The sequence below is a fragment of the Mauremys reevesii genome, linkage group 3, assembly GCF_016161935.1.
Source record: "Mauremys reevesii isolate NIE-2019 linkage group 3, ASM1616193v1, whole genome shotgun sequence".
In the NCBI taxonomy this organism is placed as follows: domain Eukaryota; kingdom Metazoa; phylum Chordata; order Testudines; family Geoemydidae; genus Mauremys; species Mauremys reevesii.
The window spans coordinates 155,592,445-155,612,651 of NC_052625.1; the positions used below are offsets into that span (position 1 = coordinate 155,592,445).

General features: G+C 37.4%; 1 protein-coding gene across 10 annotated transcripts in view; it reads right to left on the bottom strand.

The window, feature by feature from the left end:
• ADGRB3 (adhesion G protein-coupled receptor B3) overlaps window positions 1-20,207 on the bottom strand; it is a 626,613-nt gene that overhangs the window by 33,423 nt on the left and 572,983 nt on the right. For 9 of the 10 annotated variants that reach the window (XM_039531243.1, XM_039531245.1, XM_039531241.1 and 6 more), the window contains 6 exons: window positions 17,350-17,500; window positions 16,683-16,752; window positions 12,345-12,411; window positions 7,610-7,695; window positions 3,717-3,815; window positions 3,218-3,389 (listed from right to left, as the gene is read on the bottom strand). In XM_039531243.1, the coding sequence (XP_039387177.1) occupies window positions 3,218-3,389; window positions 3,717-3,815; window positions 7,610-7,695; window positions 12,345-12,411; window positions 16,683-16,752; window positions 17,350-17,500 (645 nt within the window). The remainder of the gene's footprint in view (window positions 1-3,217; window positions 3,390-3,716; window positions 3,816-7,609; window positions 7,696-12,344; window positions 12,412-16,682; window positions 16,753-17,349; window positions 17,501-20,207) is intronic. The other variant, XM_039531244.1, reaches the window with a different exon arrangement.

The window sequence follows — 20,207 nt, forward strand, 5'->3', positions numbered from 1 at the left end:
TAGCTTACACCAGGAATTGAACTGCGAACCTCCCGAGCTAAACGCATGAGGATGTATAGTATGACTAAAGAACCAGGTTCTTGAAGTCCTCAAGGCAATAGATACAGAGTGGGACATAATGCACCTTGAGCAGTGGTTACATCCTATCTCTGAACAGAGGAAGTTCCTCCAGAGGTTCTGTGGACCAGACCACTTTGAATCACACATGAGTCCCCACTTAAATAGCTTACATCACCTGGATGGAATCAAGGCTGCCCAGAGCTAAAGGTGTGAGTTCCCACAGCTTGAACTAAAGAACTCTTTAGCTGAAAACTGTTATAGACCCATATCCTCTGTGCACTGGGCACAGAGGGGGACATAACATATGCCAATCAGTGGATTATACAAATGGGTTCTCTGAGATGAGTGGATACATGAATGCACATACTCTGTTTGTGCAAGCAAATGTATATGTCCTTTTGCAATTATTTTGGGCAACAAAATGGCAAATGAAATGTAATGTGGATAAATGTAAAGTGATGCACATTGGAAAAAACAACCCCAACTATACATACAATATGATGGGGGCTAATTTAGCTACAACAAATCAGGAAAAAGATCTTGGAGTCATCATGGATTGTTCTCTGAAGATGTCCATGCAGTGTGCAGAGGCGGTCAAAAAAGCAAACAGGATGTTAGGAATCATTAAAAAGGGGATAGAGAATAAGATGGAGAATATATTATTGTCCTTATATAAATCGATGGTATTCCCACATCTTGAATACTGCATCCAGATGTGGTCTCCTCATCTCAAAAAAGATATACTGGCAGCAGAAAAGGTTCAGAGACTGGCAACTAAAATGATTAGGGGTTTGGAACGGGTCCCATATGAGGAGAGATTAAAGAGGCTAGGACTTTTCAGCTTGGAAAAGAGGAGACTAAGGGGAGATATGATAAAGGTGTATTAAATCATGAGTGATGTGGAGAAATTAGATAAGGAAAAGTTATTTACTTATTCCCATAATACAAGAACTAGGGGCCACCAAATGAAATTAATGGGCAGCAGGTTAAAAACAAATAAAAGGAAGTTCTTCTTTCACACAGCGCACAGTCAACTTGTGGAACTCCTTGCCTGAGGAAGTTGTGAAGGCTAGGACTATAACAGCGTTTAAAAGAAAACTGGATAAATTCATGGAGGTTAAGTCCATTAATGGCTATTAGCCAGGATGGGTAAGGAATGGTGTCCCTAGCCTCTGTTTGTCAGAGAGTGGGGATGGATGGCAGGAGAGAGATCACTCCCTCTGGGGCACCTGGCATTCTCCACTGTCGGTAGACAGGATACTGGGATAAATGGACCATTGGTCTGACCCAGTAAGGTCGTTCTTATGTACTTGTCTGAGAATGTGTGTGCATATTATAAGCGTAGAATTTAGGGATTTTTAAAATGTGGGTACTAAAGTGGTATGAGAAGGCTTCTTGCATCAGTGCCTTATATCCTGTGACAATTAACTAATGCGATGAAAGAAAATTGCTTCAGTAGTGTATCATCTCTTTGATCCCTTTTCCATTTGGAAAAAATAAATCTTAATTAGTTCCTCAATTTTTCCTCCAGCTCTTAAATTTGGATGAGTGTTAGGATAAGAAGGTGGGGGAAAGAAGATTCTGTGTGTGAGCACTTGAGGAAGAAGGGATTCAGCTAATAGTTGTACATAAGACTGCCATCACTTTTTATTGGCCAAAGAAATGAGTTATCAATAATTGTAGTCTTTTACCATTTCACTGTAAGAATGTATGATCTGGTGGCTTCCAATTCTGCAAGTACCTGCCAACTCAATATTAGAAAGGTATACAAAATGTGGAGGGAACATTAGGCCTTGTGGATGATAAGTAATAACAATACTATACACATTTTTTGAAAAAAATTTCCACTTTATATATAGTGCCTTTTATATAAAGATTTCAAACTGGTTTACAAACATTAAATAATTTTGTCTCCCAACACCTTTGAGGGCTACTGTTAGTATTGTTATCCTTTTTACAGATGGGTAAAATGAGGCACAGGGACTTGTCCAAGGTCACACTGCAAGTCAGGAATAGAGCAAGGCATATTAGTTCAGTTTTTAGAACCCAGGAATCTCTTGTTTTAAGTCGTAACCCATATTCCCTCCATTTTCAGACTCCTGCCTGTCTCTAGTGAAAGAATCGAATGACTTAGTGGTTCACAAGGTGACTCCCCCGCCCCTACACACTGGGTAGGATACAATAGTCACACAAATTAGAATACCACAGGAAGACTGAAATAGATTGGGTCACTATCCTGCATGCTGTTTTTGATGAACATAGTGAACTTGAGTTCTTAGGACGGTGAATGATGGAGAGAAGAGACACTGTGCAAGCCTCCTCACTCAGCATGGCCAATAAACCTTAAATGTGACCCAAAGCACCCTGTTATTCCAGCCCTGCAGCTCCCTTGAATAGATACTGCCAATCACTGTGAATTGTGCTACACATGTGGTATGGTTTAGTGATGTTGATAAACATCCTAACCTAGATAAATTGAAAGCACCACACTTACTGTGACCTAACACGATCTGAACCGAGATAGAGTTGAAAGGCTTGTTCATTAAATGATCACACCTAGCTCCTACATTTTTGTATATTTTCAACAGTTTTCTGTTTAAGATGGAATAGTGTAAATGAAAGCAATTATATATTTGATCAGTCTTTCTACACGTGAAAAACTCACAGAATCTGTTCTTTTAGAAAAGGAATCTTAGGTCTGCACTTATTGTGTATAATCATAATATTAAAGATGAATAAAAGTTAGAAATAAACAAGACCTATTTGGCCCAATTTAAAAATGACCTGTAATTAAGTGGACCCATTTTTCCACTGAGATTAACTGTGCTGCATTTTGCATCTGAAAATAAACAATCTTCCTTCAACCTCACGTCCATCTACTCTCCATCTTGTTCATTCCTTTATTCACTTTCAACTTCCCATCTGTCCCTGTCCACTGAGTTTCTACATTTGGGGCTGTTCTCTTTCTTCTGCTGCCTCATCATTTGCCTAGAACTGTTTGAGATCCTTATTCACTTGCCCCTCTTTTAAATCTTATCTCCAAAATTTCCTTTTTTCTTTATACCAATAAGGGAATTCCTGAAAGAATATGTTGTATATAATATTAAATAGTATGTGAGAAACACAGCACTTTAGCGATCGAGAAATTATTCCTCACCTCCCTTCGGAGAATGCAGTGGACCATGACAATAACAAAGCCTTGCAATGAATCAAATACTGCGAAGAGTATCTGAAATAATATTGATCTTTTGTCTGTCATGGCCAGAACTGCAGACATCCACGTCAGAGCCAGAAGAGGCAACACAACACAGGAACTCCAAAGGGATGCCCTATTGAGAGAGAGAGAGAGAAAACAACATTATATAACTGCAAGTAGATAAATAAAAACCCACTACTAAAAAAAAAAATCTTTTAGGATGGCAACTTATCAGTTAATTTGAAAACCACAGACAAATATATAAAAAACGTTGTACTTTATGTTCTAAAGAGTATCCCCTATTCAGTTAATAAACACAGTTGCCAATTTTAACAAGAATATTTAAATATGTTCAGTGCTCTAATACAGTATTAGCAAACACAATTTTCATCATCAAAGTATTTTCTCACATGCACTGTATAAGATTTGTAACAAGAAGATGTAAATGATTAGGACTAACATGGCATTACTGGCGGTGGTGGCTGACAAAGCTGTTGTTGAAACTACTCCACACTTGGCACATTTGAGCGTCAAACCGCTATGAGGCTCACTCATCTGACTGCAAACAAACAGAACACCCACAAAAAGAACAAAATATTGAATTTTCACTGAAAAACGTTGCTACTGAAATTTAGCTTTTAAATATGACGTCATGCAGAAAAAGTAAATAGACTTATTCAGGATGAATGCTCTAGGTTGTTGCAAAAGTATATTGATACTATACATTATTAACTTTAACTATTAATACTATGGGGCTTAATTTCATGCAGGCTCTATTTCTTCCATTTAAGCTAAAAAAGGCCCCAACGTCCAGAGATTGAAGTTGCTCAATACATGGAGATAAACATAAGCACGTGCTCGTGTAGACACACACCGTGAAATCCCTCTATTCAGACCATTTACAAAACTAATGCATCAATGCTGTATAAAATATTGATTATTATATGAACATTAATAAAGGAAGAGACTTCCAAAATGCACTCAGGTCATTCAGTCATGATGGACTTGCTGTACAGTCAGTAAGCAAATGACTTGGTATAGTAATTTGAGTGTGCTGGCTAAAATCTGGACACAGCACTTTACCTAGGAGTTCTTGTTCCCATTGTATAAAGGTCTGAATATAGGGGTTGAAATGTATGGAATTTGATGAAAATAAATATTACTTGGACTAAAGAGGGGTGATATGTTATTCCATTTTAATAAAACACAGTACGCAAGCATTAAGCTTAAAGCATTTTGTTCAGACAACTGTATTACAAAACTCATCACAGTTAAAATGTAAAACCTGGTATTAGAATTTTCTTCGTCTGTGTACAGCATGCATTCGAATTCGGAAGTTTTGATTAAATAAACAACTTCTTTGCTATCCTATTTCCCACCTGCCACCAGAACCAGTGATTTCCATATCATATCAAGAAACATACGACAATATAAGGAAAGGGTTTTTTATCCATTGATAACTGGAAAAAAAACAAAACAACCAATCCAACCAACCAACTAAAAAAAACAAACAAAAGTTTCCTATATGTAATGAAGAAAAGCAACATTTGAGAAAAATATTTCTCAACATTTCAACTGACTTTGAGCTCTCACTCTTCGCCCTCCCATTTACCGCCAAAGCTAAAAGTTTGCTTTTGCTTCTATACATAATGCACAGAAATAAAGGGCCACATCCTCAGAGGGTGTAAAATGAAATCAGTGCAGTGAGGTGATTTTCACTATCTAAGGGTATACCCAATAGTTGCTGGAGACAGAAAGAATTAAGTCTTGATCTTGATGCTGCAGCACTTACTCGTATGAAAAGTCTCATTATTATTGCAATATGCAGAACAGATCTATAGATTTAGAGGGCCAAATCCATTCCTCACATAACTTGGGAACATCTGTGTATATATTACAAAAGAATAGAATGTCTTTCACCTAACATATGATAAGTCTTCTCAAATAGCTCTTTTCTAATTGAATATTTTTGGGGCAGATCCTCAGCTGGGGTCTTATAGCATAGCTCCACTGACTTCTGATCACACCAGATATGTTATTTCACAGCAGTTCATGATCTGGCCTGTTATTTTTACCTGTAGAGTCACCATGTGCTTTACTAAGATAGAATTCTTTGGAGTGCCATTATTTTGCCTCTGTAAATGCTCTAATCCTATTTAAATAGTTTTACTACTGAACTCATCACTGGGCCTAGATGGTAGGTGGGGCTGGTAGGAATACTTAACTAATGAGTGACCATCCTCCTTTGACTGGGGGTGGGGGGAGAGCTAAAGAATTTCCACTGCCCCAGAAAATAACTCAAGAATCTGGGTCTGCATCACTTAATCAAACAGTGCTGAAGATAGATTGAGAAACCCTGATAAAGATGGTAACAAACAGGGGTCGCTGCTTGTGTAGGGAAAGCCCCTGGCGGGCCGGTGTGTTTACCTGCCCCGTTTGCAGGACTGGCCAATTGCGGCTCCCACTGGCCACGGATTGCTGCTCCGGGCCAATGGGAGCTGCTGGAAGCGGCGGCCACTACGTCCCTCGGCCCGCGCTGCTTCCAGCAGCTCCCATTATCCCGGAGAAGCAATCTGCAGCCGGTGGGAGCCACGATTGGCCGTACCTGCGGATGAGGCAGGTAAACACACCGGCCCAGCCGACCAGGGGCCTTCTCTACACAAGCGGCGACCCCTGTTTGAGAAATCCTGATCTTTATTAAGGCATCTAGTTCCTACTCCATCCCTCTGGGAGTGCAGTATTATTTCTGACAGCATATTTTTTAGTGCTTTGTCCAGTTTAGCTTTAAAAATAACATTAATTTTACTGAGATACAAACTTTCAGACAGCAAAGTATTTAGTAAATCAGAAAACTATACTATAAGCAACAAGATTTAAATTGCGTATAGCTGATAACTAGAAAGCTATTCTGCAGTTAAAAATGATTTCTCTTATCCTTTAAATATTACACAGAAAAATGATCAATAGATTTATAGGGTCAAAACTTCTTGAGTATAACTATTGAAAAAGTTCTCACAGATGCTGAAATATTGTGGCTGGTTTTATAATATGGCACATTTAATCAGAACATGAAGAATATATTACAACAGTTAAGAAGGCAGATGGAACATTGTAGACAAGGGGAGAATTAAGAAATTATTATTTTCTAATAAGAAGGAGAAGAAAAAAAGAAGAGAACAAAAAAGGAGGTTTTGGTGATGGTTTTGGTTGTTTTTGAAACAGTGCACTAAGTGCACTAAGAAAACCACAAGAGGTTTTAACCAACACTAAATGGCAACGTAAGCACACCAAAGTGTATATGATATCAATATGGACATCTAATCAATTAATTGAACATTAGGAATGATGCTATTACAGGAATGATCAAATAATTCAAAGTAAGGTTTTAAGAAAAGTTTACAGACAGCTGTAATATATGCATGTAAAATAGAGAATCATCATTGCTACCAATGCCAATATTGGGGTAGTCACCTACAAATGATGCAGAAGAGAGAGTACTACAACAAGTGGAGAAGTAAAAATGCTGATTGCTTATCATTACATGAAGCATTAAAAGACATTTACACATACATTCAGAAAGCTAAGATACATTTGTGAAATGTTTCTCTTTCATGTGGACTGCAGTCATATCCACTGCAGCAGACCTTGAAACCCACCTGTACCTGCTGAAGTCAACAGCAAAATTATTGCTACCTTTTATTAGGAGCTAAGCTGCAGACCCTCCCTCTTTTATCACTAGAAACCCAGAATTTGAATATAAAATTGTAAGTATATTAGAAAGGAAATCATGGATACAAATACATAGAGAACTTCTCTATTTACACTTTTTTTGCTTTCTGAATTTACATTCAAATTCTGTTATGCTTATTTTAGAAAACTAACACATATACATGTATATACAAACACAGAGCCAAATTCTTCTCTTAATTACAATGATGCAATGCTATTGACTTCAGTGAGGTTATACTGGTATAAAAGGTATAATAAAATACTAAGAAAGAGAGAGAAAATTTGGCTTCTTCTATACACACATTTTATACAACTATATTGCCGATTTCAGGAATAAAAATGTATGTCTTCCCCATGAAATCCCTGCTCAGTATTGTAACTGTTTAATCCTCATTCTTATTAACTTAATACTGTTGTACTTGTGTTTTATTTTCAGTTTGCTCAGTCACATTCCCTCAGGATAATGCAACTGCAACTTTTTGCAATGAATGAAATCTGTTAGACATACTGTTACATTAAGAAAAAAGTTCAAAGCACAATCAAATGCATTTTTGGTGAATATCTGTAATTGAAAATATATGATACATTTGCAATATGCTTTAAAATATCCCAATTGTTGCTTACCCCGCTCTGTGTTTGAGCTTTTTATCTAGGATCCCATCTCTGGAAACAAGTTTATTAAATACCAAAATGCCAATCACCATGTTGACCTGTCAAATAGAAACAAACAGTTGACCTTTCAGTGACAGTGAGGGAAAACGCCTACACGCATTATTACAGAAAATGGTCTCTTTTACATTTGCCAACATGATGGAATTACAAACGTGGACTATAGTTGCACGATAGATTTCTGAAGAATTTAATCAGAGATTATGTACTGTATTAGTCTCAGGACACAAAGTGTACTTAACTTTAGGGCTAAATTCTTGCTTCCCATGCATATCCTCTAATAGGTGGAACAAACATATAAAATCAACAGCTGTATTAATTAAAGCCTGAATTATGTCCTGTATCTGGCCATATATATGCCTGCCTGTTAATAAGAAAGTAGGCAGCTGTGACTCTAAATACTGATTATACGTAAACTTTAATTGTAACAATGTAGTCTGTTCCATGTTAGAGGTAGAATATTTTATCTGAATTTTGTGTACAAGACTAAAAAGGATTATGTATTATTTGTATTGCCATAGCATCTAGGAGCCCCAGTCATGAATGAGAACTCCATTCCACTTGGTGCAGAACAAACATAAAACAAAGATAATCTTATCTGGTTATTTTAGGTATCATGCTTTCTTGAGTCCCAACTATGCCTTTTTGCTGCAAGGTGTTCTCACTCATGCAAAACCAGAATCCATGGTTTCTGGTTGTTGGTTTTGTTTTGTTTTTCCAAATTGACGACTGTCTTCCTCATTCCTGGGTTCCTCATGTGTAGGCTTGGCAGAATTTGATTTGTTTTAGATAATTTCTATGGATAATAGCAATGTTTATTTTTATTTTATTTTTATTCCCATTTAAATTTTCACAGATGGGAAATTGGTATGTGTGTAGACAGTAGACCTTGAGATTCAAAAAGTTAAAACTTTATAGCTTAAAAAGCAAATTGTCAAATTCTCACATCAAAAATATATGAACAAATATTCTTAAATAAAACTCTAACAAGTTCTCAAGCAGCATTTTTCTGTTCCTACATGGAAATATTTATTCATCGGTTTGTGTGTGTACAGTGAAATTGACATTTAATGACAAATATCTAATCCTTCCAAGCCTAGTCGTATGCCAAAATGTGATTTTGGTTGGCTATATATAGGATTGTTTGGTTGCGCTTTCTTTTTTTATGGGCCAGATCCTTAGCTGGTATCAACTGGTGTCAATCCATAAATGAATAGAGCTATAATAATTTGTAACAGCTGAGTATTTGGCTCAAACAGCCATGCGGTTCTAAAGTCAGTATTTGGTCCTTAATACTTATTCTATGCATCATACTAGGATTTTAATGTAGCCTTTAAATGGACCTGCCAAAAATAATTTTTAGTTAAGAAATGTTTTAAAATGGACTTTTGAGAACTACATTAAACACTGATCGTTTGCCAGTGTGCCCTGCCCACAGCCCTACTCTTTTAGGCCTTTCTTAGTTTCAATTTATTTGAGCTTTTACATTTTTCAGGTGAGATTTTTCTTTTGTATACTCAAATCTATATGGCTAGATGAAAAAGCTCCCTCTACACCTGCTAACTAATGGGGGAGCAAATCATGTCTGTGAACATCAGAGATCTATGAATAAAGTTTGCCAATTGTACAGAGAACATATCGTCCCATGTGGAAATTATGATTGGCTTTTTGTAAACATCCTTGGCTTCCTCACTGTGCCATGGACTGTGAGCTGTACAAAAGGTTCATGGCTTGACTCTATATGAAGATGAGACATACTCTGCGGGAGCTGCAAACATTAACATCCAGGTAATCTTTGTAGCTATATGCCTAGATCTCTGATCATTACAGATTTCCTTCTCATTTATGCCAATGCAAATCAGGACTAACTCAGCTGAAGTCAATAGAGGTTCACTGGTCTAAAAGTGCTGTAAAGGAAAAGAAAATCAGACCCAAACACTGTAAACTCCATGCTGAAATTACCACCAGAACTTAGAGAAAGATACTAGAGCATTTATTACACAGCGACCAAATTGGCTTCAGAAATAGGTTATTATTAGCTGATCATAAAAGATGGTCCTAAACATCATTGGTGTAGAAGAGGGACAAGTACTGCCAATGGCTGCAGTTTTATTTGATGTAATAAAGTCATTTGGTCAAGAGGACTCACCATTCTAATTTGTGGAACATTTGGCTTCAGCAAAACCTCTATTTCCTGGCTCAGATTAGCCTATGCTTCTCTTAGAGTGACAGTATGTAGAGAGGGGGAGGTATTGTTTTACCAGTGATACTAAGCAAATGTTGTCCCGTCTGTCCCCTTTTATAGATTGTAATGAGAGAAACCTGAGAACAGCAGTTTAGGAGGATGAGCTTATTTGTGGCATTGGAATTCAGCATGATAGTTTGAAAACAAGTATTAATGCTGGTGATATTCAGGTGACCTAGTCTAATTCTCACTTTATCCTACATCCCTTGCAACTTGTAGATAATAGTCGGCTCTTTGTCAGGGGATCGTGTTTTCGGATACATGGCAAAATATAAGATGAGGACATTTGGAAGAAATATTGTATTATATTGATAAAAGATGTTCAAGATAAGCAAAGTATGTTACTTTATTTTGCTTTGTTGACTAAAGAGTTCGAGAAATCAAGGATTTCCCTCCTGAATTTATTAGTTACACACCAGTCATTCAAAGATGTGGATTATTGGGTGGAACAGCTTCATAGCAAATAAATGTACAGTGAGTGGGTTGAGGATAGAGTCAATGCACTTCAAGAGATAGCAAAACTAGGAGGCAAATTTACATTCATAATGTTTAAAAATTTACAGTCAGCATTGTGTGTGTATATGGGGGGGGATAGGGAATGTTAGGGATGAGGGCTGGTTGTATGCATGTGGGTGACATGGGGGCTTCTAAAATTAAATTATTACCTTACCTCATACATTACAGCTACAAGGGGAGGAAGAAGAATCAGTGATTAGCATGCTGTTGGTGGTGAGGTGAATTACCCTATTCATACTGGCCTCTTCTGTGTAAAGTGTACATTCTATAGGACAAGGTCACTGGATCATTTTGTAAGGTACCAGAGCCATATCTAAGAAGGGCTTTGCCCCTGAAATTAGTATACAGAGCCTGAAGAAGGAATTTCTGGATCAAATTTTCAAAAGAGTGTATGCGTACACAGGTATGTTCACATGCAAATCCCCAATGTGCCTGCAAGATTCAGGGGTTTCATAAATCCAGCTCTTTCCAATATGCGTAACAAAACCTTACAGCAAACCCATTCTGATCTGAGGGCTAGTCTACTCTACTGCGGTACATCAGCATAGTTGCACTGCACATCTGGTGAAGATGTGCTATGCCAAAGGGAAAGCGCTGTCCCATCAGCATAATTACTTCACCCCAACAAGAGGCAGAAGGCACCACTTTAAGTAGATGCAACTTATGTCAGTCCGGGGATGGCTTTTTCACACTCCTGAGCGACGTAACTTACATCGATTTAAGTGGTAGTGTAGACAAGACCTAAGACTTTTTAATACTCTAGAACTGACCAATATAGAACCCCCTGTCAACAGTGCAGGATCAAGATCATGGAAAATTTAAACAAATGGTGACAGATGTTGTATTACCAATTATCTATGAAGTACTTTGGATTATTCGATCCAAATATAGGATTTCTCAGATATGTAGATACATTTTCAGGTTTGTGGAAGTTTAATACATAATAAGTTACATTTTCCAGCCATCATGATTTTTTTTCTTCCAAGACAATAGCCACAGAAGACTTGCCTCTGATTCCATCTTTCCTGCCTGCCATCCCTGAACAACAGTGGCACAGTGCTTTGCACCAGGCCACCAAAGCTGTCACTGAACTTCTCCATAAGAGAACAACTGTTACATGGATACAACTGATAAGAATTCAGTGATGCTTGTAACAAAATTCTTGCGTTAGCAACCAGCAAATCATGCTTTCCCAGTTTTATTTTGTGTGGCTCAGGAGTAAAAAATGAACAAGGCATCTTTTGCAAAACAATCATTTTTCAGTTGTACCACAACCCTTTTCTAGAATACCGTCTTACATCCTACTTTGCATATAATGAAATATGTTAATTCCTAAATAATTAGAAATTATATCCTATTTTTATAATTATTTAAGTCTTAAATATATTTCCCCTGCCTTTTAACTGGCTCCTCCAGAAAAGAGTAACAATTAGACATTATCATGGATAATAGCATTGGGTGAATCCTGGCCTCATTGAAGTGAATAGGAGTTTTGCCAGTGGGGCCAGGATTTCCCGCTTTGACCTCATCCTGGTAATAAACTCTTGCCAAATCCTGTTGTTGCTCCTAGAGACTTTTTTTTGAAGAAGGTGTACAGGGTACACACATATAATATATAAACCTGTATAAAAATATATGCACCAATAACAATATATCTGATGAGCTATTTGTGCATACAGAAATGTCTTTGGTTATGCTTGATGTTCATGTGGCTTTGTGTAAACGATGACATAAATAGTGTTGATGTTAAATACATAATAAAATAAACAATCAGAAAAATAGCATATTCAAAACATTGAGGGAATCTTAGACCATTTTTCTCAGGATGTCTGCAGTAAAATTAATACCACTGCATAACTAACCACTCTGTAATTCAGACAGTATTCCACCATTTCTAATGAAAATACTAAAAATAATTTAAGTGTTTACCAAGACAACAGCAGCTGCAGGCCCAACAAATGCATAGAGTAGTCCTCCTTCGAGAGACAGCCAGCAGCTGGAAAGAACATTAGAGGAAAACAACTACCACACATTAATAATATCTTTTACACTATGGAGGTGTGATGTGAATAAAACATATATAGCATCTCTATTCACTTGGCATAGGGTTCAATCCTACATAGAGAGTTGTATAAGCATAGAAAAAGGAGTGAAATTACAGTACTCTGTTGACGTAATGGTGCTATAAGCAGTCGAGACATGAGTTTCATTATTAGGCCCCATTTTCATGCTTTTGCAACTTTTCAAACAAGTTACACTTACAGTGAAATTCCTTATGCTTATTCTGAGTCCACAGTTAAATATTTCTGTACATTTTTGTAAAATGTCATTTAGCCATTTTTGAGTTAACTGTGAATGACAAAAAGGATAATTTCTATCTATTAAGAAATTCTTCAGAAACTTATTTTGTCTCAGGGAATAAAACCACTTTATTTTTAAAATGTCAGACATCTTATACTTAAACGCTCATTAAGGTCAAGTGCATATGACATGGCTGAATAAACTTGATTAAAAACCATAGTTCTCTATAAATCTTCACTGGTGTAAGTTGGTATTTAATACTAGGATAAGGTCTTATGGATTATATGCAATTTAAAAAAAAATTATACATCATGTAAGGACTAAGGACCAATTGGTGTCTCTGAAATATTAAAAATATTAAAAAACTAATACTATATGTATGAAAATTGTTCATCTCTTTTGTGCTATGTCCTACTAGAGGTCCAATAGCACAAGGCCTTTCTGTATGGTGCTACCATACAGATTTCCAGATCCAGAGGGCTTGCAGAATTGAGTCCTAAACATTTAGCACAGTGCTAAGCTTAGATATACAAACACTATCAGGAGCTTCACTTACTGAAGTAAATGTAGCTGTCCCCCCCCCCCCCCCAATGATTACACATTCATAGAAATGCATGTTTGTTGGAGTGTGTGATCGTACATAAGGATATGCAAGTAACTGCATTCATTTGAATCTCACATGCAAATAAACTTACATAAAGATGCCCTTATCCTCTACCCCCATTTTCCCCCATTTCTTTTGAAAACCATATAAACACACAAACACATCTTAATGTTACTGTTCTGTTATGGCTGAAATTTTAAAGGCAAAAAAAATCACTAAATATAATTATTTCCCACAATAACCAAAAGCAGAGCTGAACAATGACATTTTAATTTAATAAAATAAAATTAAAATATTAAATATTAAACTTTGCCACATGGACCCACCTCTGTTAGTGTGTTGGATGCTAATATGATACACTGATCTAAAATGTCAATATTTGCCAGCAGTTACCCTCTAACAAAAAAGCAATGATAAAATATCTCAGATATCATTGTATGGTAACTTTTTAATGGACCTGGACCTTTTTTTTTTAATTTCATTGAAAATATGTTTGTATTTTTTTTTGTGCTGGTTTTCTACTGGTTTATAGAATAGTGGAAAGTTGGATAAAAGTTTTCATTAAAAGTTTTGAATTTTTTCCCTGGATTTTCTGACCAGCGTACACGTGAATTCCAATAGAACTTCCTTCTCAAATTACTGTCGACCTCCTGCATGGGACAACCACTCCCCCATTTACTTTGGTTTTGTACGAGGAATCACAATTTTACCTATAAGGTGGCCACTGTAAGGGTGTGATCCAAAAGCAGACTTTTCTGGGAATGTTTCCATTGACTTCAGTGGGCTTTGGCTCAGACCCTAAGCCTTAGGCAAAATTTTCAAAATCTCTTAACTGACTATTTTCAAGAGCGACTATGGCACATAGGACCCCTTAAGTCTCACTGATTTTGTTTTCCTCCCTCTTTCAGACTGACTATTAGGGCTAGATCGACAAAAGGATTTAAGTGTCCAACTGCTACTTTATGAGCCTAAGTCCAACATTTAGGTGCCACTGAGATCCTCAAAAACTCCTGCCTAACCCTGTAGCTGCTTAACCCTTAGGCACCAAAATTTCCACTGTTAAAGTCCCACTGACACCTACATTTCTGGCAGTGAGCATGTGTGCAACCACTTTGGTCCTATCTCACAAATCCTCAAACTAGTCGTTCCCCATCTGTCTCGCCTGTGGGGCCCAGTCTGGTAAGCATGTTCTGTGCCCACATAAACCCATATAAAACAACTGAAGGAGAAAGTGGTAGTATCCCCCACCCCAACTTTTATCCCAGTGGTTAGCACGCTCACCTGCCTGATATGGAGAGGGATTTAACTTGGTTTTCCCCCAATCCTAGGAGGGGACCCTAACTTCTGGGTGATGGGTATTCTGGGCAGGTCTCCCTCAGTGTGTCCTGTTGACACTGTTACACTGTGTATGAATAATTAAATACCACCATTTCTTCTGGCATAATTAATTATTATTATTTTTACAAGACATTGGTTAAGTACCTTACTCCAGGAGAGAGTTTACAGCTGACAATCCCACGTGGAGATAGGTGCCTTTGAGAGGTGGAGCTTAGGACCCACTCCTCTCCTCACCATTTCCTATTAGCAAGTTTAGGTGGCTCCCTGCTCTATATGCTAGCTTTTGTGGATCCCTGTCTTAGGTGCCTATCTCTCCCCGTGCATTGTACAAGGAGCCTATGCAGCTAACTTGGGGCTGTGGATTCCACTGGCTGGCAAAGTTCCTAAAAGTTAAGTGCTCCATTGCTCACTGTTCCTCTGTCCCATGAACCTCTCAGCTAATTTGGCACACCTTCCAAGCAGGGCCTGCTCCCCATGCTGAACAACCCCTCTATAATGGGAACCCCTTTACAATCTCAACTATGGCGGTTTAAGGGTTAAATTAATGCATAAAGTTATGTGAACTGCAAAGTAATTCAACATGCTGCTTATATGCAAGTGGATCAAGGTGGAAGGCTAACCATAATTTGGAAATCCCTTGCTTTTGAAATATCAATAATAACATCATTGGAATAATGGAGTTTTGCATAAAATATTTTTCATATGTGCAGTAGAAATGATACAAGTTGCTGATAACTAGGGCTGTGTGAAAAATTCAGGTAGAAATCTAAGTTCACCTGAAATCAAGTTCAAGTTCTAACCAAGCCACTCCCAACAGCCCCGGCATACAATTGTTCCATGGATCTGGTCTAACACTATTTCCCCAGCTCCCCCCTCAGAGGTGTTTCTTAATCTCCCCTCCTAATCAGTTTTCCCCCGACTTGTTCTAGGACCTCCCTCTTACCAGTAGGTATCTTCATGTGGGGACCAGGACCAATTTCCCTCTTTCCATTCACTGCTCTTTCAGTCTGGAAAAAGTCTTCTGGAAATGGCACCCTACAATCTATGAGTAGCTGGCAATAAGTCTTGTTCCTGCTGCCAGCACCTTTGTAACTGTGGAGTGGCAAACAGTGCTACTAGATTCCTTAATACAGGGTAGCTAAAGAACCCACAAAGTTATTTTAGCGACCACAATCTAGGAGGGATAGGACAGAATTCCTACTGGATTGCTTTAGCTACACAGGGCTAAGGATGAGGAGGCACCACCTATCATTGATGAGTTCTAGAGTGGGACAGCTCCTCAGCTCCTGATGCCTGTGTTGAGTGGAAATCATCACCCGCCCTTGTCTGCAAACTGGGGGATGAAGTGGCCAATTGTGGCAGCTTCCAAAGACCTGAAGAGTGGAGGACTGTACCCCACAGCAGAGCTGATGACAGATTGGTCAAACAGGAACATGTTTTTGTAAACATGTTTTGAAATCCAGGTCCATATGCATATCCTTTCATGTTTTTTAGTTCCACAAGTATTTGGAAAGCTAGTTTTGTTCATGTGGTTGTTTGGAGAGGAGCTGTCAGGCATACAAGCACCCATATATATATATAATTGCATTTAAGGTTACTCCTTATTAGTTGGTTATTTCCATCAATATTTCAGTAATCTCCCATTTAAAAAGTACCAAGCATCTCAGGAGGAAGCAGGAAACAAATATGCAGCTGAAGTAACCAGTCCCACATGAATAATCTTAGCAGGATAAGTACAGTGCTACTAACAATGGGCTTGATCCTGCAAAGGACCGAGCACCTCCTGAGATATGCTCGTGTCCTCAGTGCTCACTTGGAGTTGAGTGTACTCAGCACTTCACAGGACTGAGTTTAACACTGGACTCTGATTTTCTTTTCACTCTTTGTATGGGGCATTCGGCTTCCAGCAGTGTCCTGCACATGAAGGGACACACAATGGGCCCTTGTACTGTGTTGTATAATCTCTAATGGGCATGGCAGCCTTGTTAATCAAAAACATGATTTATCACTGCAGACTGACTTACTAGTGAGATGTTCCATATCCTTTCGTCTTGGTAAAGCCTATTGATATTGCCACTACTAATGCTGGTAAACCTGGAAAAAAACAGCAATTGTCATTAAGGCTCAGCTAAATACCGCTGTTCTACTGGGTATGAAATGATGAGACTGAACTACTTTCATCTAAAATGATCAATTTGATATGGAATGAATCATTTAACAAAGCACTGCTCTGCTGCAGCATTTGTTTCTTCCCCAAGCACAAGGGAAGAGCTAAATTTTTAGCCCAGTATGCATCATTTTCGTGTTGCTAAGTTACCAGTATGTTTGAAATGGCTTAAAGTGAACAAATAACACAGAGATTCAGTGGATTTTCAGTGAGGGGCTTTTGTCTGTATTACACTATTTTTCAGAAAAGCTACTAAAATGATGCTAAAAGCATATATGTTACAGCGTAATAAAGTACCAGAACATTGGAATATTCATCAACTGTATCTTGAACCAAATCAAGAGAATAAAATTACATTGGTGCTTCCAATAAAAAGGGAAATCTCCTTGTACTGATTTTCTGTTTAGTAACTATGCTATCGACAACCTGTCAGGAGTATTGAAATAAATACCAACACCCCCAACTGTGTAAATGCATAACGTTCAATTCTAATGATTCTGGCTACATGATTTTTATGGGCTTACCCCATCCAAGGCACAAAAAGCGTTTCCTTATGAGTCGTGTCCTAATTTTTCCAGTAACAGCCATGTATGACTGCCACGCTTCTGTCAAAACCCAACAGAACGAAGCTAAGAAGAAGAAGTGTAAAAATGCGGTGGTCGTGGTGCAGATGCCCTGCAGGGAGCAAAGAAAAGCTCATGCTGAATACTTACGGACAATCATTTCTCCTTCAGAGGGTTGTCATATTCTATCCGCTTGACCTTTACCCCAAACATCACACCTCCATCTTAATAGCACATTTGACACAGAGATTTGGATTATACAGAACAGGTTGAACCTTGTTCTGAAATACACTAACATAGACAGTTTTGATGAAAAATATTTAAATATAGAAAAGAGCAAGGTTTCTTACATCTTTACTTTGGCCAAAGAACATTCCAAAGCCACTGCAGTGAATAGGTTACATGGTTACTGAACATTGCAATTTCACTACACTGAACAGAGTGAATGTGCAAATACAAACAAACCTAATTGCCATTTTTATGTTCTTTCCCCTCATGCAGACAAATCTTGACTATAAATCTGAACTCCAGGGGGCAGATTAAAGCTTCCTGCTTTATTTGATTTTTCATTTAAATCTTACATAATGTAATGCCATGGGAAGCTTTTGGCATATATGGCCTGACATTTTTTAGTCAGGTTTAAGCAACGTTTCCTAAGCAATTATTTTGGTTATTGTTTTTATGCATGTCAGTAATTTGTCATCTGAAAAGTACTCTGAACTCATCCAGCACATGCTTTGCTCTGTCACTGTAGCCTTTAATTAAATTTGACATTTTGGCTCATATAAGTAAATTTGACTCTCCCTTGGAAGTAAATTATAATCCATCATTTCACTGCTTTATTTCAGTATGGAATTCTAGAGACAGTAGAATTCAGACTATCAAATGCAGTATGTATAATATCCCTGCATCAAAACCACACCAATACCGTAGAATATAAACTGTATAGATCTTTATTACTTTTTAAAAAATGGTTTAATCAGATCGAGATCAAAACACCCTGCCAAAACAACAGATGTCAGTAACACAAGAACTTAGCTTGATATGGATTTAGAATTTTTTAATATTAGTGTTATTATTAATCTATCTAGCATACATCTAATAATAAGACAAGTTCCTCTCCCAAAGAGTTTCTAGCTAAGGCACCAGTTCAACAATACTTAAGCATGGAGGCTCCGCAAGAATTAATATTATGCAGGTACTCAAGTACATTGCTAAATCATATAAATATATATATATATATATATATAAAGTACAGATAAGAAGGCAAGGGATACACCACGTGTTTATTTTTTAGTTTGCTTTATATTTTTCAATTATTTTAAACTCATCCTATTTTGTGTTTTGTGATTTGATTTGGGTTTTGATCACACTGATTTTCCCAGTTCCTCATCTGAGACAAATTACATTCCTTTAATTTATTGCACTTATTACTACTGTAGTTCTGCTGCTTGTTCATAGTTCACTTTTATCTTTAATATTTCTCTCATATACCTGGTTCCGTTGAATTTCTTAATCTGCAAACTACCAAATAATTTCTACATCTATTTCAAGAGTCTAGTAAAGAAATTGATACATACTTTAGTATTATGAATTCAAAGTTGTGACAAATCTTTAGCTTTCTTTAATGAAAATATCTGTGAGATATAAGAGACCCTAGAGGAATTACTTTAATATTAATGAGTCCAGTCTTGCAGCTTTACCTTATCTGAATATTCCCTAGGACCAATTCTGATTCACACTGGTTTTCCACTAGTTGTAACTCCACTGACTTCAGTGGAGATATTCTTGTTTTACACACAGGTAAATGAGATAAGAATCAAGCTTAAAAATTATGCATACAAGTATATACTTTATTTTAAAATAAGTTTGCCATGCTGCACTGAGAAAATTTATTTTGACTGTCATAACAGCCACGTGAGAAACATGGAAGCCTTCAACTGTCACAGTGATGTGTGTGGAACGAAAAACCTAGACAGCGAAAGAGAGGTTGATTTCTGAGGTTATATTGCAGGAGTGCTTCTGACCTAAAATCAGATTGAATCACATTGCTGAATTGGTACACAACCGATCTCAGTGCCTGTTTAAAACAATTAGCATTGAAGTTACTTCCATATAAGCTAATGGAAAAATTCCCACCAACTTCAGTGAGTGCAGAATTAGGCCCACAACATACACCTGAAAATATCATCAGGCAATAAAAAGATATTGTAAATCTGATCTGTAAAATTACTGCATACTGGAAAAGCACTCTATTTTATTCCGCTACTTCAAAATAAAAAACAGGATCAAGGCATATCATGAAAGCAATGTGACCATTCCATATCTCTTGAGAAACAATTATAAACAGATGTGCTGGAACAACTTATATAGTGGGGGTGCTGAGAGCCACTGAACCAAACTGTAAATCCTGTGTGGTGGAAACCTCTTCAATCCAGCGGGTGCAGCAGGACCCACAGCATCCCTAGATCCAGCACTTATGATTACAAGGGGTAGCCAGTGATCAAAATATTAATTTATTACTATTCATTTTTAAATTTAGCTGCTCCAAAACTATGTGAGCTCATAAAATCCATCCCAGTAAAGCCACAATGACAGTATTATTACACTGGGTGGTAATATTACAATAAAAAGCTTGGCCAGATAAACAGATGGATTTGCAGGAAGACCAAGTATTATATCATGGCCATATAAGCATACTTGAGGTGTTAAGATTATGATGAACTAAAGTAATGTGCATTTTAAATCCTGGATGTCTGTGCTTTAGAGCTTTTATGTGTTAAAGCACATACGATGTTTTCACAAATCCTGACATTCTA